The sequence below is a fragment of the Mixophyes fleayi genome, chromosome 10, assembly GCF_038048845.1.
Source record: "Mixophyes fleayi isolate aMixFle1 chromosome 10, aMixFle1.hap1, whole genome shotgun sequence".
NCBI lineage: Eukaryota > Metazoa > Chordata > Amphibia > Anura > Limnodynastidae > Mixophyes > Mixophyes fleayi.
Window position 1 is genome coordinate 37,420,124 of NC_134411.1, and position 25,679 is coordinate 37,445,802.

The window sequence follows — 25,679 nt, forward strand, 5'->3', positions numbered from 1 at the left end:
ACTTCCATCAATTTTGCATGTGAAAATGGCAGTATGTTGCAAATATAGCATATTCTTCAAAAGTAACCCCCCCCCCCCCCAAAATAAACCATTAGATGTAAAACAATGACTTATGTAATAAAGATAGCCCCCAACCATCATGATTCATTTAAAACTAAATATGGCTAAAACAAGCAGAAGAAAACAAAAAAGAAACTTTGTGGAAGGAGGCATCACAATATTGATGTTCTTTTAGGTGAGAGCACAAGTCTTTCCAGTTTAACCTACAATACCACAAGATGGTGGAGAGTTTCGTAGGACAAATAAAAAATGTGTGTATGGGCATGTACTTTTGAACAAATAGAGGAATCTAAGTATCAGAACAAAAGGGGGGAATGATGCTGAGAGGTTATTCTAACAATGAATCATAAACCTTTGTCGGAGCGGAGTTTCCTATCGCAGAGCTCGGTTTAGGGACAACCGAGGACAAAATGTAGCATTATAATGGGAATAGAATGAATACAGTGAGATAAGAGTACCTTGCAGAAAGCAAAATTGGCAGTCTAGTTTTTAGTAACATTTCTTAGCCAGCATAAAATATCTAAAATGCAATGTAAAAACAAGATATTTAGGAACCTGTTGCTTCTTCAACTCAGAATAAATCTTTGTATTCACTGTTCATTCATCAGATGACAAGTCTGCAATAACCCTATTCAATAACCTTCGTGTTTACTGACCAACAGAAAAGCAGCAATTACAGAATATATAAAAACAATCAATATTAGGTTAGTAATCGGTCTGCGCGGCTTGTGTCAAGTTGGTCAACGCCACTACAGGCAATTGCCAATGTAAGTAGTACAAGAGAAGCTAAATAGGAAGAAAGAATCAACAAATCAAAGTTTGAGAAATTATTTATTAAAATGACTCTTTTGTAAAATGTAATTTACATACTGCATACATTTAACACGGAAGAGAACACTTCCTCTTCTTTCAATGTGGTCTCCTGGTGTCCAAGAGATAGAACAAGTTTCACTTGTCAGAGACTAGAACTTTCTTTTTTTTTTAAAAAAAAGGGTAGCAACTGAATGGCAAAAAACGAATTCTCCGTTCCACAAAAAAAATAAGTAAAAATGTATCTCTGCAGTTTGAGAACTTATAAACGTGGCGTATCCCAGCAACCCTTCACCATTCTTAACTCATCGCTCTTTGCCAAATGTTTCACAGGTCGTTCCGTATCATATCTACCGTCGCTGTTGGAATAAGGTAGCGTATTGCTGCAGTCTTGATAAATTACTCTGTATTCTTATGGGAAGTGGAATCATCTGTCCATACCGAACATTTGTTTTGCTCCAAAATTGATCCAGTTTATCTCTCATACTAGTCACATTTCTCACTGTAATAGTGAAAATCCCTTTTCACCCCACACTTCTATATATGGGGCCCGCAGCCCCGAGGTACTTGCCCCGAGCTTCGGGTAGAAGCCACTACAGCAACAACTGGACGGAAGAAACGGGACCATTGGCTCCAAGGAATTTAAGCGGCGTCCGTGATTATGGACGTTGTGTAAACGCTGGTTTATAGCGGGCTCTCAAGGCACTTTGTTACGCAAAAACAAAAAACAACAAAAATACAAGTGATACATCTGAGGCACAAATAATCAGTGATGGGATGTAGGCGGTCCAAGCGGAGAGGAACAAATAGGACATTCTCCATGTGCTGCAAATCTTCAACGAATTCCAATGAGAAATATTTTAAGTCAAATAAACGTACCAAGCTCCGGAGTTAAACAAGATGCAAATTCATAAAGGTCTCTGAATCTGGCAGCGGTTTCTTTCAAACCACCCTCAACAATTTATTAAGGTTCAGATCTGAAAGAAACAGCTGTCAGCTTCTTGTCTTTATTATCGCTAGTTGTTGTTCTGTAATAAGCTTTTACAGACTCAGTTATAGAGCTAATGTGACTTTACGACACCATGATCCAAATGGCCTAGAAAGTGAGCGATTTCTTTAGGAGTTTATACAAAGTATATATTTCTTGTTTTGTTTTTTAAAGTATTAAAGCCTTTCCAAGTCAGCCAATCTGTAAACTAGTTTGTGCTGGAAAACTCCAGATTCTGCAGATCCCTCTAGACATATGATATTGCAGGTCTCTTGTGATACACCTAGGATGTTGGTAGATAACAGCCACCCAACGGTTTCTTCACTTAGCGGAGGTATTCTAGAAAAGCTGCCGCCATAACAGGTGTGGCCTAAACGGACTCGGCGTCCCGCATCTTAGCCATCTGGAACATGCCGTGGTATTGCTTTGTCCAGTCTACAGGATTGGTTTTTATCAGTCCAAAACATTGACATCGGAAGAAGTCTGCAAGATTCTGGATACAGCCCCGGCTGGGAAAACATCAATAGAAAACAGGGAATAGTTAGACTGGAGCTGTTCAACTGACAGATACAGTCTTACAAAGTTTTTTTGCTGTTGTTGTCATTAACCGTATCATGAGCCCTATAATGAGTTTTTCCCCAAACTACAGAGGAATTGTCCTCAAAATACCAGAGACCTGGTCCCACAACCCACTTATCACTTTCTGTGCTTTAGTCTTTGTAACAAGAGTTTATACATATATTAAACATCACTTATGTATTAAATTGCAATAATATATAATAGGACAGACAAATCCAATTAGCACATTTCTACAAGAAACAGCTCCACCTAGTGGAGGTAAGCTAGATGACAGTAGTGAAACTAGGCTTTCTGGATATATTATCATCATCATCTAAGGTGCCACAAAATGTCACAGCTCCAGACAGTCAGTATAACAAATCATACATATAAACAGAAGACGTACAGACAAGGCTGAAGAAGGAGCTGCAGATGTCATTACGGACAGAGGGCAGACAGGGCCCAGATCGTGAGAACTTAAAGTCTAAAGGCAAAGAGCAATGCTTAGACAAAAGGAGTCCATGGTACTGAAAAAAATTAATACCAGCTACAGCCCCAATATCCAATGAGAGAGAGCAGTACCAGGTGGGGTAAGATATATAGTGTATAGATGGGTTTTTAGAAAGCACATAAAAGCCTGAAATTTGAGTGAAAGTCTTTTGAGGCAGGGTAAGGAGTTCCATAAGTGGAGAGAGCAGCACGAGAGAAGTGCTGGCGGGACTCCCGTAGGAGATAGAGAAAGGGAAAACAGTGTCAGAGACAAGATTCAGTCATGCCAAGAAGGCTGAGGAAATTGGAAAGGAAGTCAGTTTATTGCAGACAGATCTAGTGTCGCAGAGTGCGCAGGAAGAGGGGCGGGAGGAAAGTGGAGACATAAAAACGAGATTGGAAGGGTTGGAGGTTCATGGATGGTGGAAAATTTTGGGGTAGAATGAGGATTTTAGGAGGGGATTTTGTGGGGTCAGGGGCTGGTGGAGATGTCGCCAAGAGGGAGGTGGGTGAAAAAGAGGAGGACACCCATACTGGGCGTGAAGAGAGTGCAGGGAGCAGAACATTTATGAAGTGCAGGCAGATGAGTAAGAGAGGAGTGGGGAGAAGTTATAAAGGAAAGGACAGAGCTGGGATGTTAGCGAGAGGGGTAGGTAAAGGTACAGAGCATAGTCAATAAAGGTAAGAATAATGTAGAGAAGCAGTTTTAGGAAGTATGGGATGTAAACCGCTCATTAAGGAGCAGCCAGGTTGTGCACAAAGCGGGTCCTGGGGATGGATGGTAATAGGAACTCACAAGAGAGTGTTGGATTGTGGCACCTCTTGGAGTAGTGATCCCACAGGTCACCCTCACCAGGACATCGCCAAGGCAACGGTCACTTACTTGAAGGGAGATTTCCGCAGCGACACTTTGTGTTTACTGAATCTGTTCTGCATTTGGAGATTGAATCTTTCTTGACTAGTTAGACCAAGAAATGCAATCTGTATGAACAAACATTTTATAGTCATAATTACAGTATATATCAGATCATCTCAGTGCTTTAATAAACCACTACATTACAGATAGCTTTCATAGAGATACCAAAAATGACATTAGCTTGTGACAATAAGTTGCTCTTCCTTTAAAAGTGCAGGTCAATACAATACAGTCTGGAGCCAGTTGCTTCTACTAAAAACAAAACACGCGCCCCTTCAGAAATGCAGCAGAGGTACGGTTCTCACCCCTGGAAGAAGCTACAGGAATTGGTTCAGTTACCTGATAGATCTGCAGTATAAGCATAAGCGTAGACCAGACCGTAAGAGAACAGACAAGAAGGAAAATATACAGGACCCATGGGGAACACGCTACAATCTCTGCCAGAAATCCTCCAATGCCGTCCTTCTGTACGTTTGTAGAGCACTGACTGACCCAGACTACGAGGAAGGGAAATATCACAGATTATTCCTGGGTGGCCACCACAAAACAGGAGGTGCAGCTATGTCCGCTGAGATCTACTTACACAGAGAGGAGGCGTAGATCATCCAGTGACCCATGACTGCCATAGCACAGAGGAACAGCACAAAGTAATGGTGGTTCCCTGCACCTGTGGGGGTCAAGACACATGATAATAAGACTGACATGTATTCATGCATATACTAAACATATGTATGTGGGTTCTCGGTCCATTTTCAGAAGGCTGCACACTGGAGCGAAGGTCAAAACCAGCAAGAACACCCCCAACCAAAAAATTTTCACTCAGTCACTGTAATAATGTATCATGTATAGGCTCTATTCTGATTAAAATTAGAAAATATTGGAAAAAGCAGAGAGAAACGGACATTAGATAACAGTTTGATAATGACCAGACCATTGAAATGAAAGTGAAAGTTGCTTTACATGCAGTAATACTCACAATATACAAATAAAAAGTAACAGAAACTTGTTACCAATAAAAGTTATCAGAGGGTAAAGTGCTGACTCAAAGCGCTGCAGAGTCACTGACATTTCCCAGAAACCTGTTCTCCTGAATGGCTCGTTTGAATGCAGACGTACATAATCCTCCCTTGTAATAATAACCCTTGTCCTGGTCGCAGTGTGACCGACAGAAATGTGTTTCACAGTGAAACATTTTAACACACTCCAAATTCCCTCTCTGCTAGTGGCTGATACCAGAAAACAATAGCTCACATTTATCTAGTTCTCCAGCTACAATCTCCAACTTCTCTAGTCTTGTCATGGTATCAGTATAATCTCCTTACATGTAAATATATAAGATTTACAGAATCTCACCAATACAACGCCCTGTCCATATACAGTGCTGATCAAATTTGGCCACACAGGAGTCGCATGCGTGACAGTGCATGGACCTCAGCGGTTTCTTCACCTGCCAGATTACGTAAAGGGTTAATGATATATTATATAATATTAGCTTTTAAAAAAAAAAAAAAAATTATTAGATGGAGAAACGTACCAGACAGGACGTACAGAACAGTCTGGCATCCAGGCACCCGGCTTCAGCAAGTGTGATGATTGTCTATAATACAAAACTTCTACTTAACAAGTCGCTGAAATACTTTCTGCTGTTATCCCTCATTACATGACATTTAAAGACATAAGTACCATACTGCAATTAAATACAACTTAAATAAAATCTATGCCATATTTACTGCAAACACAAATCTTATTTGTGTCATTATGATAAATATCATCATCACCATTTATTTATATAGCGCCACTAATTCCGCAGCGCTGTATAGAGAATAATTGTCATTCACATCAGTCCCTGTACAATCGGAACTTACAGTTTAAATTCCCTAACACACACACAGACTAGGGTTAATTTTGATAGCAGCCAATTAACCGACCAGTATGTTTTTGGAGTGTCGGAAGAAACTGGAGCACCCAGAGGAAACCCACGCAAACACGGGGAGAACATACAAACACTACACAGATAAGGCCATGGTCGGGAATCGAACCCAGCTCTGTGAAGCACAAGTGCTAATCACTGAGCCACCGTGCTGCCCCAAATATACGATGAATATGCCTTAATTACATTGCTAAAGTAGTTAAACAGCATTCGTCTTTCAAAAAATTGATCGCCTAGGATCTTCCATAATGACCCTGCACTTCTCTCGTAATAGAAAGTTTAAGTTTATCTTTAATAATGTTTAACACATCTCTTGCACTTGTTACTTTACTACAAACGATGGTACTCCCGATAACCTGCTTCACTCTTTAGCGATATGTGACCAACACCCACTTTCTTCTTCCATCTCACTCTAATTTCCCTCCTGGTTTCTACAGATTATTTATTTAGTCATACACACGCAATTTTAAAATCAGACAAGTATCTAAAAGATTGTAAGGTAATACGTATCTGTTTATTTGTATAAAAAACAATAATGAAAGAATACATATTTAAAGAAAAAAAGAAAAGCTTCTGTCCAATACACAGGGTGGAGGCAGATGTTTTGTGAACTTAAACTTCAGTATATTAATTTATCAAAAGAATTTTTTGGTTTCCTAGTGAACTTACAGGCTGCGTTGCACTAATTCAGTCCTACTCTCACAGGAAATAGAATGTAAGATCTTTCTACGATTAACCATACCTGCTTCCTCTCCTCCTCCGAGGACCTGACGTACCCGGGATCCGTCCTCCATGTCTTGTAGAAATAATAAAATACAAGGAAGGCGCTGAGCACAAACGGGATCTGGACTGTCGCTCGCGCCAAATGTGAGCAAACAAGAATTAGTTAAGGAAAATTCATAACTAACCAACAGAAAATAAAAATATTTACAGATGTGTGTAATTTACTATATATGGAAAAGTAGAGATGCAAGTTTAAATTCGAACAAACCTGGACAATCAGGAATTAATCCCACTAATCATCTGACAGCCTTATACATCGAACTCTTGGTCCTAGTACATCAGAGACATGAGACATTGACAGGACATCATAAAAACTTCACCTTTCATGGAAAAACATTACACCAATGACTGTTTTACAAACACTCGTCTTCAAGAGATGGTGACAATAGTGGTCTCCAATCAGATAAGAAACAAGCTTTAAAAACTAGCGAGAAGGATATCGGGAAGGAAGCAGATGAACCACGTCATGAACATCCAGAAAACGGAGCTGATGAAGAAGATAGCGGGCAGGTGCTTCTGACTGTTTGGACCAACAACACGTCTGGAAAAATAAATGGCATGTTTACGTGGCAGAGGAAAACCAGTTTAAATCACCTCCCTGACCAATTCTTGGCTAAACATCGACCGTTCCTGACCTCCAGAGGTGGACAACAACCATGTAGTGGACCTAAGCTCTCTTACTTCTCAGGGATGAAACAGATATCCCTAAGTTCCAAGTCCGGTAATTACAGAACTTCATGGCAGGAAAGATCCAACCATCCCATCTAGTCTTCATGATGTTTCTCATGAGGAATTAGCTAATCATTTTCACAGCAGTCTTAGATTGGCCCCAGGCATTTTCTTTCTTTCTTAGAGGCCGATTCACAGTGTTATTTGTAGAAATCAGTTAACAAGCAGTGCGATTATGTATGTAAGACACGTTAACCTAAGCATCATGGTAGGCTCTAGCGTTATAGTTAGAAGGAGGAAAGCTTGGGGACCATAATACTCAATAATCCCTATGCTCTGTACAAGTGGCGGACATGAGGCAACACTAAGGGTCGTATTCAATTGCAAGCAATGTGCTGACACCACAGCGTGATATCAGCACATCTGAATATCAGAATATCTACAGCATAAGAAATTGGAGTTAATCTTATGCTGTAGATATATTTTTTCAAGTAGGCCTTGCAAAAAATAATACTTTAAATAAAAGTCTTTATTAGACGTAAAAAAAAAAAAAAAAAAAAAAAAAAAAAAGGTGTTCCCTGTAAACAGGAAGTAACCAGGAAACAAGCACTGTGCACATTTGAAGGACCTTAAGATTTCGGTACGAGAGGCTAGACCCTGCATAAATGTAACGCGAGAAACATTCTGTATTTGATTAATTGTTTCAGTAGCTACAAACCTGGTGAACAGCTGAGACCCGGCAGTGACCAAAGCGAGGAGCGTTCCCTTTACCAGCCAGGAGTCTGTATTCATATTCAGGATATATCCAACGCCCCCCAGGAGAGACAAGCAGACCAGCACCACCAGGGAAATCTGCCGGGGAACCAAAGAGTTACGTTACAGAGAGGATAACGAGGATAAACTGGTCGCTTTAAAACGGACATTTATTTGGGATGTGTGAGCAGAAATATTGTTTAGAATAACAAATGTGCCAAAAACACCAGTCTGGCCAGTTGCCACCACCATGTCTAAAGGGCAAGAGAGACAGGGTATCGTAAGCAAAATTATCTTGTAATAATGGTTCTGTAAATCTGTAACAGGAGACTGATGAGCAGACATCGGTTTAGTCACAATAACGGAAAAGCAGAGTATGAACATCTCCATGTTTGCTCTTAGCAGCTGTCACAATTCAGGAACAGCAGGTTTGGGAGCTGCATAGTTTGCTAAATATTCTCAGCACCTACATTCTACATTCTATTAATACATAGCACTGTGTGCTATATCTGGGATTAGTTGGCCGTCGGATCTGGTGAAGATGAAGATAAAGCCTATGTAAGGAGGAATCTAATTTGGCTAGTGGGAATATTACACACCGTTATGTTGTCCTGGCATTCCTGATGCCTGATTCTCAAGGTCATTTCTCTTTTAAGGAGAACACTTTCCGCTTTATATAGTCCAATTCTTTGTTGTCCTCTGACTGGAAATTACGTAATCCTCCGATTGTTACTACCAAGTACTGGTGTGTGATCACAAGGTATTATTACAGCACTTTACAATGGAGTTGCATAAAGCGATCATTAATATAAAGAGGAGAAGAATTTGAGCTTTCCAGCATGGTGTAGGTCGTAGCCGCGGCCTCAAGTAGTTCTCCCAATTAGAGGCTCCAGGAGGCTTTGCACGGCCATAAAGCTGCAATTTAGAGAATGCCTCAGTAGTTGGGTTTGTATTTATGTGCAGGAGGCCCAGACTTGATCAAAGCCATATCCTTGATTTCCGGGGTTAAACTCTGGAAGAAATTTGTGCTCCCGGAGTTTAGGGACATTTTGGTTGGGTTTACTCTACTCATCGGCCTGCAAGGTGTTATATACTGGGCTTAAGCAGTGACCTCATCCAGCCACACCACCATGCGCCTGCTTACAGTGGACCTGTACCCCTACAGGAAGTGGAGGCAGCCATCTGATCTACGTTGTAGCCTATCCATTTACTTGGAACAAGTGACCACATTAAAGCAGTGCCTGACTTATACTGAGGCCTGAATAAAATATAATATAATATATATATATATATATATATATATATATATATATATCCCGTATTTTTCGCTCCATAAAAGACGCCCTTTTTTTCCCCCAAAAAAAGCGGGGAAAAAAGTGTGTGCGTCTTATGGAGCGAATACTGCAAAAACTCTCCGTTGAAACACTATTTTGATTCAATCCGGCACCCTTACACCGGAAGTGGAGAGATTTGGGTTCCACTGTGGAACGCAGTGTATCCGCAGATCTCCGTTTAGACGCGCTTGAATGCTGCGATCATCCCGCCCGTTCTGAAGGAGGACACTCGATCCCGGTCTTCTTTTGCCAGGCTGCATTCTCACGCATCTACAATCATATTTAGCGTGAGTCCATGTTTGACATTTACACCCGGAACAAGGTCTTATTTTCTGAGTGCTTTTGTATGTGTATCTCTGGTCTGTATGGCCATTTTGCTTAGCCATTGAATTTTAGATTATTACCTTTCCCTATTTCCAGTCATTTATGGGACATTTCCATTATCCTCCACTCTGTTACTATTCTAGTATGATTTTCATTCGTGTTGCATTTTTGATTATTGCATCCTTTCCATCCGATTTAGTTTATAGTTTTTTTCATATTGCAAATCCGCTGACTGCCACCCCCCAACCCCCTCCATTTTCTCTTTCCCTTTCCTTGTTTTATCCCAAGCAAGTGTGGACATATTGAGACTTTCTGATTTGAGCTCCAACTGCCATTTGAGAGACCTATTCACATTCATGTGAACCACCAGCTTATATATTGCTATATGTGTGTGTAATCATATGAAAGCTTTATAATCATCCTTTTTTGTGCCAATACCCACTGTCAATATATATTTATTAAATATTTTATTACACTATTTGGTTCAGAATACTAGGTGAGTCTTATGGTCAGGTGCGTCTTATAGAGCGAAAATTACGGTATAAATATATATATATAATAAAAAAAAGGTACTGGCTCCACAAGACGGCTGACCTCGCTGTGAGGCCAATTATACCTAAAATAAATACCAATACAAGTGGTTCCATTTTTTAGCACTGGCAACATATGTAAAAGCTCCCAAAACCCGATAGTAGATAATGATTTTTATTGTATCTAACCTTGTTATCTGTCCCATCACTGCATTTTATGGCTCAGAATGGCTCCATGCAAAATTATTTGGTAGAGTTACAGACAGGAAGTGTGTATATTAAAAAAAAAAAAAAAAGTACCCCCCCAACCCCAATATTAAATCTTCATCTTCAATATCATAAGTTCTCACAAGTTTCTGAAATCTTTATCTATATTTTAAAATTTTAGCATTAGCTAGTTTAGTAGAAAAACAACTTGTCAAAGTCAGAAGTGTAAATTAGGCCTGGACAACCTGTGGCTCTCCGTGTGTTGTGAAACTACAAGTCCCAGCAAAGACTGCTAGCTATCGGTTGGTAAAGAGAGCCACAGGTTGTCAAGGCCTGGTCTAAAGTCATCTGTACACCAGAAATACTGTTCTGCATAAACCTCTAGGTGGCGCTATGTTGTGAAATGGAATTGCTCTGACAAATAATAGACAAGACTTAGCAGCCAATGTTTTCAGAGCATCTCTGCTTCAAAAACCTCCCAGACCTGATGCAGTAATGAAAGTCTAGGAGCTAAAAATATAGCTGGAAAGAATGTAGTAAATATTCCACTGAGGGTTCATTAACTTAAATACATTAGAATGTCTAATTCAAACATCTAGAACAAAGGGGATATATTTAGACATGGGAGAGAGAAAATGTACTCACCTCATACTTCTGTAACGTCTTTAAGGCTCTAGAGTTCTTGCTGGCCCGAGTCTTGGCTTCACTCATTAAAATATGGACAATTAGCCGATTTCTGGTTTGCTGGCCGATATCAAGTGGAGTTTCTCCCTGCAGAACATGAAAAATAAAAATATTAAAAACAAAAAATATTTGAGGTGTGTATGTGTCCTGGAGTAGAAAACGTGACCCTCAGAGAAGCGTGTTCTGGAGCAAACAAAGGGAATAATCTCAAGGAATGTATTAGATACAATATAAGGACACAACACATACATAGACTTGAAGGCCACAGGGCATAGTACAGAAAATGGACAGCACCTCTAAAACATTTATTTCTCAATAAACCCAAAACAGGCAGATTTGTATCACCTTGCTGTTCTCCATGTCCAAACTGCATCCTGCCTCTAACAGTAAATCCACAGCATTAACGTTGCCGGACAGGACCGCCCAGTGAAGGGCTGTGTTACGGTGAACCTTGTCCGCAAGATTTAAAGACGGGTTCAGCTTCAACAGGAAATTGGTCGGCTCCATTCTGAAAACACAGAAATCTCGCTAGCACAATGAACATCACTGCACTTTATGAGTAACAAAGTTGCGAGGGGGGTGGGGGGTGATGTATATACAACAGAAGCATACATTTAGGCAATGTTTTAACTATATAAAACAAACATACAATAGTACACAGTAATGTAAATTCTGCTTTCCAGGTTACAATTTTTTTAACCTAATTTATTCATTGAGTATGTACAGTTTGCGTAAAGGGATAGGTTTGTTTAAATTAAAGCCCAACATACTGGACCACACAGCCATTTTCTGGGCAGAACCAACATTTTGTAATGAATACACCTGTGCTCCAGCAAGAAGATATGGAAACCATGTACTGCTAGGGATCCTTGAGGACCAGTTTTGGGGAAACACTGCTCTATGAAGAAGATTCTATACCACAGTGTTCTAGTATAAGGACAGAAAGATTTTACCCCACAAAGAGCAAACTGTCACCATCAAATCAATGTAGACAAAGCCCTGTACAGTGACTGATAGAATATTTTCTTGTTACCCAATTATTTTCTGAGCAGACAACATCAGAGGGGTCATTCCGTTCATATCTGCGACATCAATGCTCTGCAAATAGAAAAACGGAGACAGTTAAACTAGTCTGGTTGGCAGTGATTTTACTTCCTGAAGTACATGGTCTCCCTGCTACCTATTATATAGAATTAATGAGGGCCATAGAAGACGAGAGAAGGGGGTATCAACCCCGACTCGATCCACAAATTCACCCCCTTCCAAAAAAGACTTATAGCAGATGGACATTTTGCAGTAATACATGGGAAAGGTGAAATAATCCACGAGGTGGTGAGAGATAGTTGTACTCACCTCTCCTTTGGCGATCAGATAGGCTATAATTGGCATGTGCTGGAACAGAACAGCCAGATGAACGCTGTTATAACCTTCTCCGTCTATCAGACTCGGCTCACCACCAAACTTCATCAGCAGTATAACTGTCTGGAGGTGTCCTTGTCTAAAATTAACCACATAATAAACATATAACTGAACACCTCCAATAAATTAATACCCAGAAGAGGGGGAACATATTTGTGGACTATTAAACCTTTGAGAGGATGAATACTTCTTATCGATGGATCTTTTGGCAAACAAATATTTAACTAGACTGAAAACTCAAATCTTTGTTTATTTCCACTTAATGTAATTTACACATGAAAAATAAGAATATACCAGCACAGAAATAAAGTATTACCCCACAAACAATTGTAGAATCATAAATGTATATATTATTTGTCATGTGATGGGTGCTATACTGAATACAAATCATTCACACAAAGGGAGAGAGAAAAGGAATATTCTTAGTACTAAGCACTGAGATTCTTAAATCAATATACAATACACAATTACAAGTTCTATAATTTATTATTTGTTACAAATACTGAGCACATCAATGATTCTTATAAATCCTCATTAAATATCTTTGCGAAATATTGGAAAATGAATTGCTTAAACCAGTGGTTCCCAAACTGTGTGCCTAGGCTCCCTGAGGTGCCTTGGAGATCTCACAGGGGTGCCTCAGTCAGGGCCAGTGGTAAGCAAGGCGGGGGACTACTTGTAATTATTGTGGCTTAGGGGTGCCTTGAACTCTGATTGATATATATATATATATATATATATATATATATATATATATATATATATATATATATAAAACTAAAAATGTGGTTCAATGATGGAACAATGGTTTCCATCCTGCAGCGTGTGCGCACTCAGGACCGGCAGTGTCCATAGATCTCTATGGAGTGTGCGTCCCGCTCTTTCAGTAGATGGGTTAGGGCAGATCTGAAGGTGTGGTCTCTATGGAGTGTGCAGAGTCCCGCTCTTTCAGTAGATGGGTTAGGGCAGATCTGAAGGTAAATCTTGTAAGAATGGGTTTAGTATGTACACATGAATCGACATGCCGAGCTGGATTTTTTTTTTTACAGTCATTGGTAAAATTGTTAACTATATCGCATCGGGAGTAATTTTGTGTAGTGTGTACTCAGACTAACTTCCTTCAGTCCACACTGATTGGGCAGTTTGCTGTCTATACACTGCTTGTGGCTCACTATCTATTATGCTGCATTTTAAGAGATCAGTGAAATGAGTATAATTTGGTCATTACTTGTATTCACTGTGACACACCCTAGGCTGGAGCTAGAATGAAAGACCCATTGTCTGCTGGATATAGATAGGTTCATATGGGGCTATGAGCAGTATATAAACAATACACACACACACACACACAATACATATTCATACACAAATGCATACACACACATGAATTATAGAATGTATTCACGTAAAATAGCAAATTACTAAAAAGTAACAGGGGAGAGGAAAGGAGATTTACTATTCAGAGGCTCAGGATTCTAAATCAATATCCAATACGCAATTAAAAGTCCTACTTTATGGCCATTTGTTACAAATGCTGAACACAATCATTCTTATGAATCCTCATTAAAACCAAATTGCTTAAAATATGGTAAGTGTGCTTGTGAAAAAAAAAATAAGTGCGTGTTTATTTATTTTTCCTGTATGAATCCTTTTGGTGCCAAATATAAACCTTGCTGTAGAGACAAAAATATATTTTATAATCATGGCTTCCGGCACTTGCGCCAAATCAGGTAAAGTAACCCTTTAAGAACCCTTCTGAAGCACCGGTGGGACTCATTACTGCGGTTACGAGAACCCTGACAACAATTACAGCGACATGGTAATCGCAAAGCTGTAATTACTGTACTCACTGCAGGATTAACAATCTGTCTAGAAAAGGTTTAATTCCGTCCGACAGTATGGCCCGATGGGACAGCGGAAAAAACTGCATCTGGAAAAGTGTCAATGTGTACCCTCAGTGCTTTCACTATAAGGGTCAACTAATTGTGTTTTAGCAGCCGGTCAGCCTTTGGTGAAGGCAGAGGGAGCAGAGCACACTGCCTCTTGTTAGCACACTAAGAGATTAAAACAGGTTACTCCATGCAGATGTCAAAATGTGAACATCTTATTTACATGTGGCCTGGTGTAGAAATAGCTTTTAGAATTACAACACATTAACCGACAAGAAACCAGGTGAAATCAGCCTGAAATGCTCCCCGCAGAGACATTCATCCAGGAAATAGCCGGCAGAGAAGCTGGTTCCCCTGGTCTGTGACTCACTGAATAACTGGTCTTTCACTAATTCCACTGACTGCCTCGTCATTTATAGAGATATATATCCTCACCTGTCATACAACCTAGCCACAGCAACCAGATGACAAGTGTAGACACTTCCCGGAGTGATGCCGATATAGGGTTACAGAAAGCAAATACAGATTTAATGTTTACCATCTTGTCTAATGTATGCCTGCGATATTAGTAACAGTAGATTTTGGAAGTCTGAGGAAGAACGACCAAACAGGTCATTAAAAGAAAAACACTTAAATTATATATTGTAATTTTTTTTTTCCCATTTGCATAAAATTATTAACAATTTGATATTGCAATTTATGCAATCAGAAGCACAGTTTTGATAATGTTATGTTTGCTTTTTACGTCTCCCTGGTTATTGTATCTGAGAAGAACATTTAGTCAGCGGCTAAACCTCTTTATCAGGATGACAGGAAACAGTGCCCCCTGTGGGCTGTTATCATTTACAAGACATTACAGAAAAGGTAGGGGATCACTATATTTCTAGGCCAATCAATGTGCGCATCTTAATTTATACACGTCATCCCCTAATCAGCGTACCCATCGCCTCTTCCCCAAAACAACAACCACATTTATTAATGATGCTAGTATTACTAGTAAATAAGTTGGTCAGTGCAGACAGCAGATGAGTGTGATCAGATGAGTGAGTGCTCATCTTCCAATAAAAGGCTACCATATAATCCAAAAGTGATCCAGACCCCACCAGGTCGATCCCATAGTGGGCAACCTTTGGCTGGGTCATTGGCCACCTGCATTTTTTTTCCATTTAAAATAGGCTGCTGATTCGAGTCTTGGCCCCCCATGCTAAAATATAACAGCCCTCCCAGTCCAGACCACTGGGAAAAGTTGTGTAATATTACATGTAGTAAAATCAACTGTGTAGTGCAACCCAATCCCTGCAGACTGGGCTGTCTGCCATTACCTTTACTAAGTTTCTTCCTGCCTTGATTTAAAGTGCTGTGAAAACTAAAGACACTGGATATGTAAATAATTATCCGAGCAATTAATTCAACAGTCAGTACAGCTCCACTACCTGACGGCCCAGTGAAGAGGCGTGGAATTCAAGGTGCCTCCGAGCTGATCCACAACGGCCCCTTTGGAGATGAAATATCTGTGTGAGATGGGAGGATACGGTCAGTGAAATCATCACAGTCACCTGCGTAGTCATGCTGTATCAGCACCGAGTACATGCATACACAGGTACGTACCTTACAAGCTCCTGTCTGTTGTTGATGGCCGCCCAGTGCAGGAGAGTCACATTCTCACTGTCTGGTTGCCGGACGTCGTAACCGGCCTCCACCAGCTCCCTGCATCGATCTAACAGACCGTGTCTGAAATAAACAGATCAATAATGTTATTACAAATATACAGGAAACCTAACAACTATAACTGAGTTTGTGCCCTCGGTCCCTTTAATAATATCACATGGACAGGCCGGGCATCCAGGACTACTGATGGCAAATCTAACACAATCAGTAATATACAGATGGAGTAGAGTTTATTGCAATGAACAGCAGTTTAGGAAATGGTTGCTCTGCCAATACCATACACGTTCCCCACTGTGTACATTGTTTTGGATGCCTGTTAACGTCAATAAACGCTATTTTAATGAAAAAAAAATGTAAACATGAAGTTTATCCTGATCACCTTGTTTTAGAGGTCAAGAAAATACTTTTTGGCTGTGTAGACCCAGCCTCTCTTACAAACCACCAAACTCTTTTATTACATTTAAAACTAGTTTAATTTTAACCTGCATATAGCAGACCTTAACAAATTTCTTCAAGACCTAGGAGGTGGTACCAAAAAATTAGGAGCTGGGAAAATTGAAGCGAGCAATTACCCACTTGTGCTGCCTGTGAGGTGGATTCCATGGCTGACCAGTCACCAGCATTGAGTATGACAATGATGATACAGAATAGGCTTAGATAGCTCTACAATGCTGCAGTGCTAAGCATGGCCTCATCAGATGAGCCTTTAATCATGTCCCTCTCAGAAGACGTAGAGCTCCGCAGTACTGTAAGTGAGACAGTCTGATAGCTAAACAGAGAGCAGCCGATTGATTCTGATCCGCTGTCAGACTGTCTCACCGATGCCGTTACCTCCGCAGAGACTAGATCTGGGCATGCAATGCCTGTAGCAGGGACTGAAGAGACAGAGGGATCCAGAACAACTGGGTGCTCATTATAGACCGGTTTATTTTCTAGCTGCATCCCGGCATATATCCGTGTCTTATCAAGTAATGTATATACAGGGCACAGCACAAGACAGAATAATCAATGGGGTAATGTGGGTACAAAGGATTTATCAAATGCAGCCGGAATCATTACTGTAATATAAACAGAGAGACGTGAGAACAAACAGGACCGCACAGTGTAGTCCAATAACGGAGAACCACGCCAAAACAAACAGAATAGTGAAGAGAAATAGGAGAGAAAGACACTGAGACTAACAGAGCGCGGGAATTCATGAGGAGATTTGTCTCCTCTAAGAAACTTAATACGCACACATATTGTACCTTCTTATTAGCAAATAAAACACACAGTTGACGGATAAAGAAAAGCATTTATAGATGGGTTGGTCAGTGGCGGATCCAGGTGATGGGGGGGGGCGATCAGGGCGATTCCCGGGGCGATTCCCCCCCCCCCCCAGCAGCAGTAGCAGCTCACAATACTGATGGTCCCGGTGGCTGACAGACAGGCAGAGAATCCTATCCGGCCACTCTGATTGTGTTTTAACACAATCAGCGTGGCCGAGCTGCAATATCTGCTTACCTGTCAGCCGCCGTGAACATCAGTATAGTGCGCTGCCGCTGGAAGCCCCATCATCATCATCATTTATTTATATAGCGCCACTGATTCCGCAGCGCTGTACAGAGAACTCACTCACATCAGTCCCTGCCCCATTGGAGCTTACAGTCTAAATTCCGTAACATACATACACACAGACAGAGAGAGACAGAGACTAGGGTCAATTTTGATAGCAGCCAATTAACCTACTTCTTTGTTTTTGGTAGTAAGCCCCATGCTTCTATTAGGAAAAAGGGGCACAATTCGCCCCTCCCCCCTAAAAAATTCTAGGTCCGCCCCTGGTCATGGCGGGTCTACAAATCCTGTTTCACTTCTTCATTCATACAGATACAGAAGAAGGTGGGAGACACACTGTTCACTGATTGGCTGATGTCACAGAACTCGCATCTAAATTAAACAGAAGACCTCAACCCCACCTATTTACATGGTTAAGCTGTAAGTCTCTGAACATATACACTTTTCTGTCTGCCTACCAAGATATAAATCTAGTTTAAGCCTGATACTATAGGAAAGAAAAAGTCACCTTGTTTATATAATGGTAACATATACAAAATATTTTACGGTTTGTTATTGATCAACATTAAAATGCTCCAGTAAACCATGGCTGAACTAGCAACAGAACTGAGGCACTTTAGGTCTCAGCGTTGTCACTAATTCCAGGTGAATTGATGGGTATTGGCTGACAGCACCACTATAACAAAGCCACCAGTCACTCCCATTGGTCCACACTTTATTCCCAATATTCCACTTACTGTGTGGCTTTAACAATGTCCCAGCTGCTGTAATCCTCAACCTCTTGCTGGCTGGGCACTGCCTTGTCTTCCCCGGGCACACCGTGTTGCCCCGCATGGTGGTGGCTGTGCTGGTGACTGTGTCCATGGGGCAATTTGCACTGTCAAGAAAAACAGAACATATTACAGTGACAAAATAAAACATATTTTTGCCTTGTAAGATTGAAATATATACTGTTGTCCAGTAATCAAAATGAACATGTGATTTTATCTTAACGTGTGTGCAGACCCCCTGTATAAGCCTTCTATGGCGGTCAGGTCTTTCTTGAGATATGTTTGGCTCTATTCACTCAATGCGCCTGTCAAGACTGCCCAAGATAAATACACACGCTATCAGCTAATAAAAAAAGATTCAATATCCTGGATTAGAATCCCAACATGAAGATAAATGATGCCAGATATGTTTTGTCACGGATTTTGTATTGTTATTTGGATAGAAGTGTGTTACTTATATGCATTGATTATCACTTTCTAGTACTGCTCCTCTCACTAATGCGCAGAATACAAAAATAAAATGTTGTGCAATATTTATAAAGAAGATAACTATTTATATAACACACCAAGAAACTGTGACTCTGATGTGGAACAGAAACGCCAATATGTAAGACTGTATGAAGCGCTAGTCTTCTCATTTCTGTAGACCGAATATTGCCACCTTCAAAAACCATCCTTCTCTCGAGATAAAACGGACAACGTGTCCAATGTACATAGGGGCAGAATGTTTCACAAGAGAATGTTCAGTAATGTACAGTTATTTCATTTTTATTTGTTTGTTGATAAAAAAAAAATAATAATAATAATTGACCAGTTCCTGCCCCTGCACTGGACAACAAAAACTACAGGGGATTATGGGTATTATAAACTGTGTAATTTAGTGCTTGCAAGAAAATAGAACAATAACACTGATGAGAACAAGGAGGGTTGAATCTCCAAGCAATTATCAGCCCTGCTATCTTCCATAAACAAACACAGATGTCTGTGAGTAAATAGTGAGGGACACAAATTAACTAGACAATCTATGCAGTGACCAGAGCTGAGCTGGAGGATATGTAGCTAAACTGATTAAGATCCAACTGCTTGGTGTTTGTGGGAGCACAAACGAAATTACCAAACTGGGGGGCATTTGTGCAGCCGGATAATAACCATTCAAATAGGCTACGAGATCTATACAGCCTCCAACTAAGATCTATACAACCTCCGACTACATTTACGAACAAAAAAATCCAACTGAAATCAAAATGATCATTATCAGTGATTGCAGTTGTTTACATGCAATTTCTACCTGTGATATTGGAACCAGCAAGATTTCTGCATGGTATAGGGATTATTTATTATTATTTATAAAAAGCTCCAAGAAATAAGCAGTGTTAAAGCAAGAGACAAAATAATGAAAAAATCATAGCTTAAACAATAAATGTGCTTTGTATAGGATAAGGCTACCAGTCTGAGACATTTCCAAACTATCATCATCATTTATTTATATAGCGCCACTAATTCCGCAGCGCTGTACAGAGAACTCATTCACATCAGTCCCTGCCCCATTTGAGCTTACAGTCTAAATTCCATAATATAGACACACACTCACACACAGACAAACAGGGAGAGACTATGGTAAATTTTGATAGCAGCCAATTAACCTACCAGTATGTTTTTGGAGTGTGGGAGGAAACCGGAGCACACGGAGGAAACCCACGCAAACACAGGGAGAACATACAAACTCCACACAGGTAAGGCCATGGTCGGGAATCGAACTCATGACCTCAGTGCTGTGAGGCAGAAGTGCTAACCACTAGGCCACTGTGCTTGCTGACTGCAACTAAATCCAAAAAGCACACCCTACCCACGTCTGCCACATGACCAGGGGCGGAAAGGTGCATAGCCAATCACTGTAGCCTCCGGGGCCCTATGCTCTTCGCTGTCTCATTTTTACAGCGTTAAACAGTAGAAAACTATAAGATGCAACATTTAAAATCAACTTGTTCATAATAATTTGCCGCTAAGGGGGCACCTCTAAGGGGTGTGAGGAGAAATCTACAATGTTACATTGGCGCGGAGTCACTCCGCAGTTAACCGAATTTCCCTCTAAGTATCCCATTGGAGACTTTCATCATCATCATTTATTTATACAGTGCCAGCAAATTCCGTAGCGCTTTACAACTCTACACAACAAACGATACAGCTTCCATCTATATTATTAAATACAAATATTTATTTATACAATAAATAGTAATAACGACTTGGTCACTGCCCAGCGAGAAACTTATTAGCAGACTTTCACCACTTTTTATTACAATTCAACATCTGTATGATTTGATCTATGCATGTCGCTGCAGCCAGACAGATTACATGTGTTTTTTCACGCTAAGGGGGCATATTCAATTAGCTTGGCGGTTTGCGTCTACGTGCCGGAACAGCCAGCAACAGTAATACGCGGTACCGCAATAAGAAGGATTTTCCTTTGCAGCCCTATCCACGATATTGCGGTACCGTATTACTTTGAGTAAAGCACAGTGGCAGCGTAATCGCGAACCGCCAAGCTAATTGAGTATGCCCCTAAGGCTGGTATCAGAAAAGTGCTTTTATAATAAGTATTATCAGATATGATTTCACTGGTATAACTCCAAGGAGTAGATTCAATTAGCCGCAAAGCATTTCGCGAACATTCCGGCGACAATTTTGCAGCGGAAATTTTTATTTATACAAGTGCGCAGTCGAAATGTTCTCAGGATTGCAGCTAATTGAATCTGCCCCCTAGTATAGAATACATTCTGGAGACGAGGAAGTTTATGTGCCCCCTGACTAGAATATCTGCAGGCTTCTCTTTCTTGTGCCCTGGTCGTCATTGTCCTGCGCATTCACCCGTTTTTGTGTTGTCCTGAGCTATGTTATTTTTCTACAGGTATTCTGTTTTAAATGATTTGTTCATTTGTCCGCTGACACAGCTATATATGTTCCAAATCTCTGTACTGGAACAAAGCTATTATGTCAGCCCTTTCATCAATGATTGTTAATATCCTATGGTTAACCATTCACCTAACTTATTACTCTAATTTTCCTTGTGAACTTAGATAACTAATATGCCAATTCATTGATTAAATTAGCAACTGCTTGTTAGCATAATATATATCAGGTTGTTTTTTTTGGTTTTTTTAACTTACTGTTTGTGTAATAAAAATCTTCCAATAAAAAACACATGATAAAAAAAAAAACAAAGGTGCTTTTCACTCCACATTAAAGTGCAGCATCAAATTGCTCCAAATTTAAATCAATGTGTAAAAAGATCAGGATATCACAAAAGCAAATTAATCGCTTGAGTGCTTTTTTTTTTTTAGAACAGACGCACATTGGACTAGTGCCCAATACAAATGCTGTGAGATGTCAAAGTGCTGCATTTTCCCACTAACACTGTAAAAATAAGACATGGCATTTAAGTCCCCATTCTGCCCACTTCACAAGGGAAGCTGCCGTGATCGGGCGATTCTGAAGCCGGAAAAGTACAAACGCTAAAAGTGCTTATATGACATGAACCTAATGCTGTTTTCACTTATCTTATCGGTCCTATTGAATGTGATTGGTTGTTAAATATTTGTTTTAGTGCAGGAATTAAATTGTACACTTGATACTTTTCTGTTTTACTAATATATAGACTAAAGCTTCGGTGGAGAGGGAAAACCTGAAGAGCTTGCAAATTTTCATGCACGATACTTCCTCCGGGATCATGAAATAGATGTGATTGGTTATTAACAATAGAGAAAGTTTAGGTATCAAAGGCCCAACATGCAAAGCACTAGCACTTAAAGCTGTTCGATATTTAAACAAGCACCAGTCCAGGCTGAAAATGTAACACATCTTCAAATCTATGTAACAGGTGTTAAGTTAACATAACTAACATCAAAGTCATTTACCAAATAATTTTATTATCTAGAACTTGGGTAAAGTATGGAATCACACAAAGTGTAAATTTAAATAGCAAGTAATAACTTGGTTCCTATACCAAAATATTTGTTCTTCTAAAGCAGCGACGGCCAACAGGTGGCCCTCCGAACGTTCACCTGTGGCCCCCAGCATCTTTATTCTTTATTGTCAGATTTGTTTGTTGTAGACTAACAGTTGTTTAAAATACCTGCTGGCATGTTATTACAGATAGGTGTCTCTTTCTTTGAACAAATGTATTTTTTTGTAACTTATTACCGAGTTTCAGGGTGATGTCGGCCCTTCTAAAGGTTAGAGGGACACTTTTGTGGCCCCAAAAGTTTATCAGGTAGCCCATCGCTGTTCTAAAGTTTTTGACAGATAATCTCAACTTTACGAACAACGCAAAACTAAATACATATATAAAGGTAATGTACCATTATATAATAAACAGTCACAGCAGCTGTTGCTATAGGGATGGCATTGTAAATGTATAACAAAAACAGTATAATGTTATATGAATTGGCAAACATGGGCCTAAGCCTGGAAAGCTTGCATAGTTGGCTTGCCATTGTTTGTAAAGAAGCAAAGTCCTGCCCTTTACCGTAACATATATTCTTAACTTTCAGTTTATGCATATCGTGCAAACATGCAGTTACCATAGCAAGCAGCATTTACTTTCTTTAGCTAACTTGCACTAGACAAATTACAGCTAACAGCTAAGATTAGAAGGGTCTTTTGTACAATGGTATAAACCCCTAGATTTACAAAGGAAAAGGGGCTACCTGCTGTATCTACCACTAAAATAAAGTTAACAGACTAATATGTCCGATCAACTCGGACTCATTATAAGGTTTGCATTTTATTCCATTTAACTAGAATGCAATGGCATATATTTTGTATTACTCTAATGTATCACAAATTTAAGTAAATAGACAACAGTAACTGCTGCAGTTTTATAGAGACCCAAAACCCTCCTGTGGGACTTGAGATTATAAAGCCCAGAAGATGATTTATAATGCTGCTTGTGATACTATATGACAAACGGGAAGCTAACCAGGCCACTTGTGGTGATATATGATAACTGGGAAGGGGGGGGGGGGGGGCACACTTACTGGGGAGCTTGTCATAATATATATATTAAATTACCTGACATTTACAAGGGGTTGACGTGATAAAGAATATTAAGGGGAGACTTGACTGGGAGCTCATAATGCTAATCAATAAAAGGGGAAAACTTCCTGGGGGCTCATGATGATAAGTTATATATGATAAATGTGGGGAACGCTTGTCGTGGGGCTAACAACAATACAGATACAAAAGAGCTAATAGCATTTTTGTGATAACTAGGAGGGGTGGGAGAGGTCATAGGGGAATTATGTGACAGAATATTGAGGAGACTTAATGGGGAGCTTTGTGAAATATATGGTGAATGGTGACACTCACCTGCAAGTTTTTTTATTTATAATATATATATATATATATATATATATATATATAGTGAGGGGTTTGCACTTACCGGGGAACTCCCAGTGGTATATAATATATAGGGGGGGGGGGGGGGGGGTTTACACTTACCGGGGAGCTCGCGGTGACATATAAGGGGGAGGTGGAGAGGGTTACACATATCGGAGAGCTCGCGGTGACATATATTGGGGGGGGTTACACATATCGGAGAGCTCGCGGTGACATATATTTAGGGGGAGGTCACACTTACCGTGGAGCTCGCGGTGACATATATTGGGGGGGGGGGGGGGTTACACATATCGGAGAGCTCGCGGTGACATATATTGGGGGGGGTTACACATATCGGAGAGCTCGCGGTGACATATATTTAGGGGGAGGTCACACTTACCGTGGAGCTCGCGGTGACATATATTGGGGGGGGGGGGGGGTTACACATATCGGAGAGCTCGCGGTGACATATATTGGGGGGGGTTACACATATCGGAGAGCTCGCGGTGACATATATTTAGGGGGAGGTCACACTTACCGTGGAGCTCGCGGTGACATATATTGGGGGGGGGGGGGGGGTTACACATATCGGAGAGCTCACGGTGACATATATTAGGGGGGAGGTTCCACTTACCGGGGAGCTCGCGGTAACATATATCAGGGGGTGGTTCCACTTACCGGGGAGCTCATGATGTCGCTGTGCTCCGGCCGCTCCCCTCTGTCACCACACGCAGTAACTTCCTGGTTACTAGACACTCCTCCTTTCTGATTGGTGGAGAAGCGAATGGGACCCACCCCTCCACATCATCACATCAATCAAAGCTTGGCGACCAATAAGAGAGAGCCTGAGCTTACGGGGCGTGGCCATAATAGGGGGAGTAATGAGACCTCGGAAAGGGCGGGAAAAAGAGACGACCATGTAACTGCAGATTTCTGTAGTTTTTGACTGTATAGCAGCAGCAGCATATAACATGGGGGGCTGAGGTGATAAACTGTATATAACATGGGGGGCTGAGGTGATTTACTGTATATAACATGGGGGGCTGAGGTGATATACTGTATATAACATGGGAGTGCAGAGTCTGAGGTGATATACTGTATATAACATGGGGTCTGAGGTAATATACTGTATATAACATGGGGGGTCTGAGGTGATATAATGTATATAACATGGGAGTGCAGAGTCTGAGGTAATATACTGTATATAACATGGGAGTGCAGAGTCTGAGGTAATATACTGTATATAACATGGGAGTGCAGAGTCTGAGGTAATATACTGTATATAACATGGGAGTGCAGAGTCTGAGGTAATATACTGTATATAACATGGGAGTGCAGAATCTGAGGTAATATACTGTATATAACATGGGGGGTCTGAGGTGATATACTGTATATAACATGGGAGTGCAGAATCTGAGGTGATATACTGTATATAACATGGGAGTGCAGAGTCAGAGGGAAAATGCAGCATATAACATGGGAGTCTGAGAAAATACACAATATAGAAATTGGGAGTCTGAGGAAATATACAGTTTATAACATGGTATTCTGAGGGAATATATGGTGTATAACATGGAAGTCTGAGGAAAATATACAGAATATAACGAGTCTGAGGAAATATGCAGCATAGAAAATGGGAGTCTGAGGAAATATACAGTTTATAACATGGTATTCAGGGCCGGATTAAGGGAATGGAGGCCCCCGGGCTAAGGGGGCCTCCATTCCCCCGTGAGGGTAATCCTCCCCCCCCCCCCCCCGTGATCCGAGCTGCCCGCGCCCCCCCCCCCCGGCACTTACCTCCTTCTCCGGCGCGCTGTACGCTCTTTACTGAGGAGTGAGACTCACAAAATCTCCTCAGTAAGGAGACTACAGCGCGCCGGAGAAGGACTGCAGAGAAAGTGCTCAGCAGCACTGATCGCGCCGGGGGCGACCCCGACCGATCAATACTGCTGCTGAGCACTTTCAAGGGCC

At 40.7% G+C, this 25,679-nt stretch overlaps 1 protein-coding gene across 1 annotated transcript; it reads right to left on the reverse strand.

Annotated features, from left to right (window-relative positions):
• Positions 1–874: 874 nt before the first annotated feature.
• On the reverse strand, positions 875–24,477 carry ZDHHC13 (zDHHC palmitoyltransferase 13). The gene is made up of 17 exons (XM_075188443.1): positions 24,387–24,477; positions 18,303–18,442; positions 15,952–16,074; positions 15,777–15,854; positions 12,389–12,533; positions 12,069–12,133; positions 11,381–11,543; positions 10,997–11,122; positions 7,922–8,055; positions 6,973–7,075; positions 6,494–6,616; positions 5,356–5,418; positions 5,175–5,268; positions 4,405–4,488; positions 4,161–4,318; positions 3,789–3,886; positions 875–2,367 (listed from the first exon to the last, which is right to left on the reverse strand). The coding sequence occupies exons 1-17, from the start codon at positions 24,396–24,398 to the stop codon at positions 2,229–2,231; spliced, it is 1,848 nt and encodes a 615-aa protein (XP_075044544.1). The 5' UTR covers positions 24,399–24,477; the 3' UTR covers positions 875–2,228.
• Between the last annotated feature and the right edge of the window lie 1,202 nt (positions 24,478–25,679).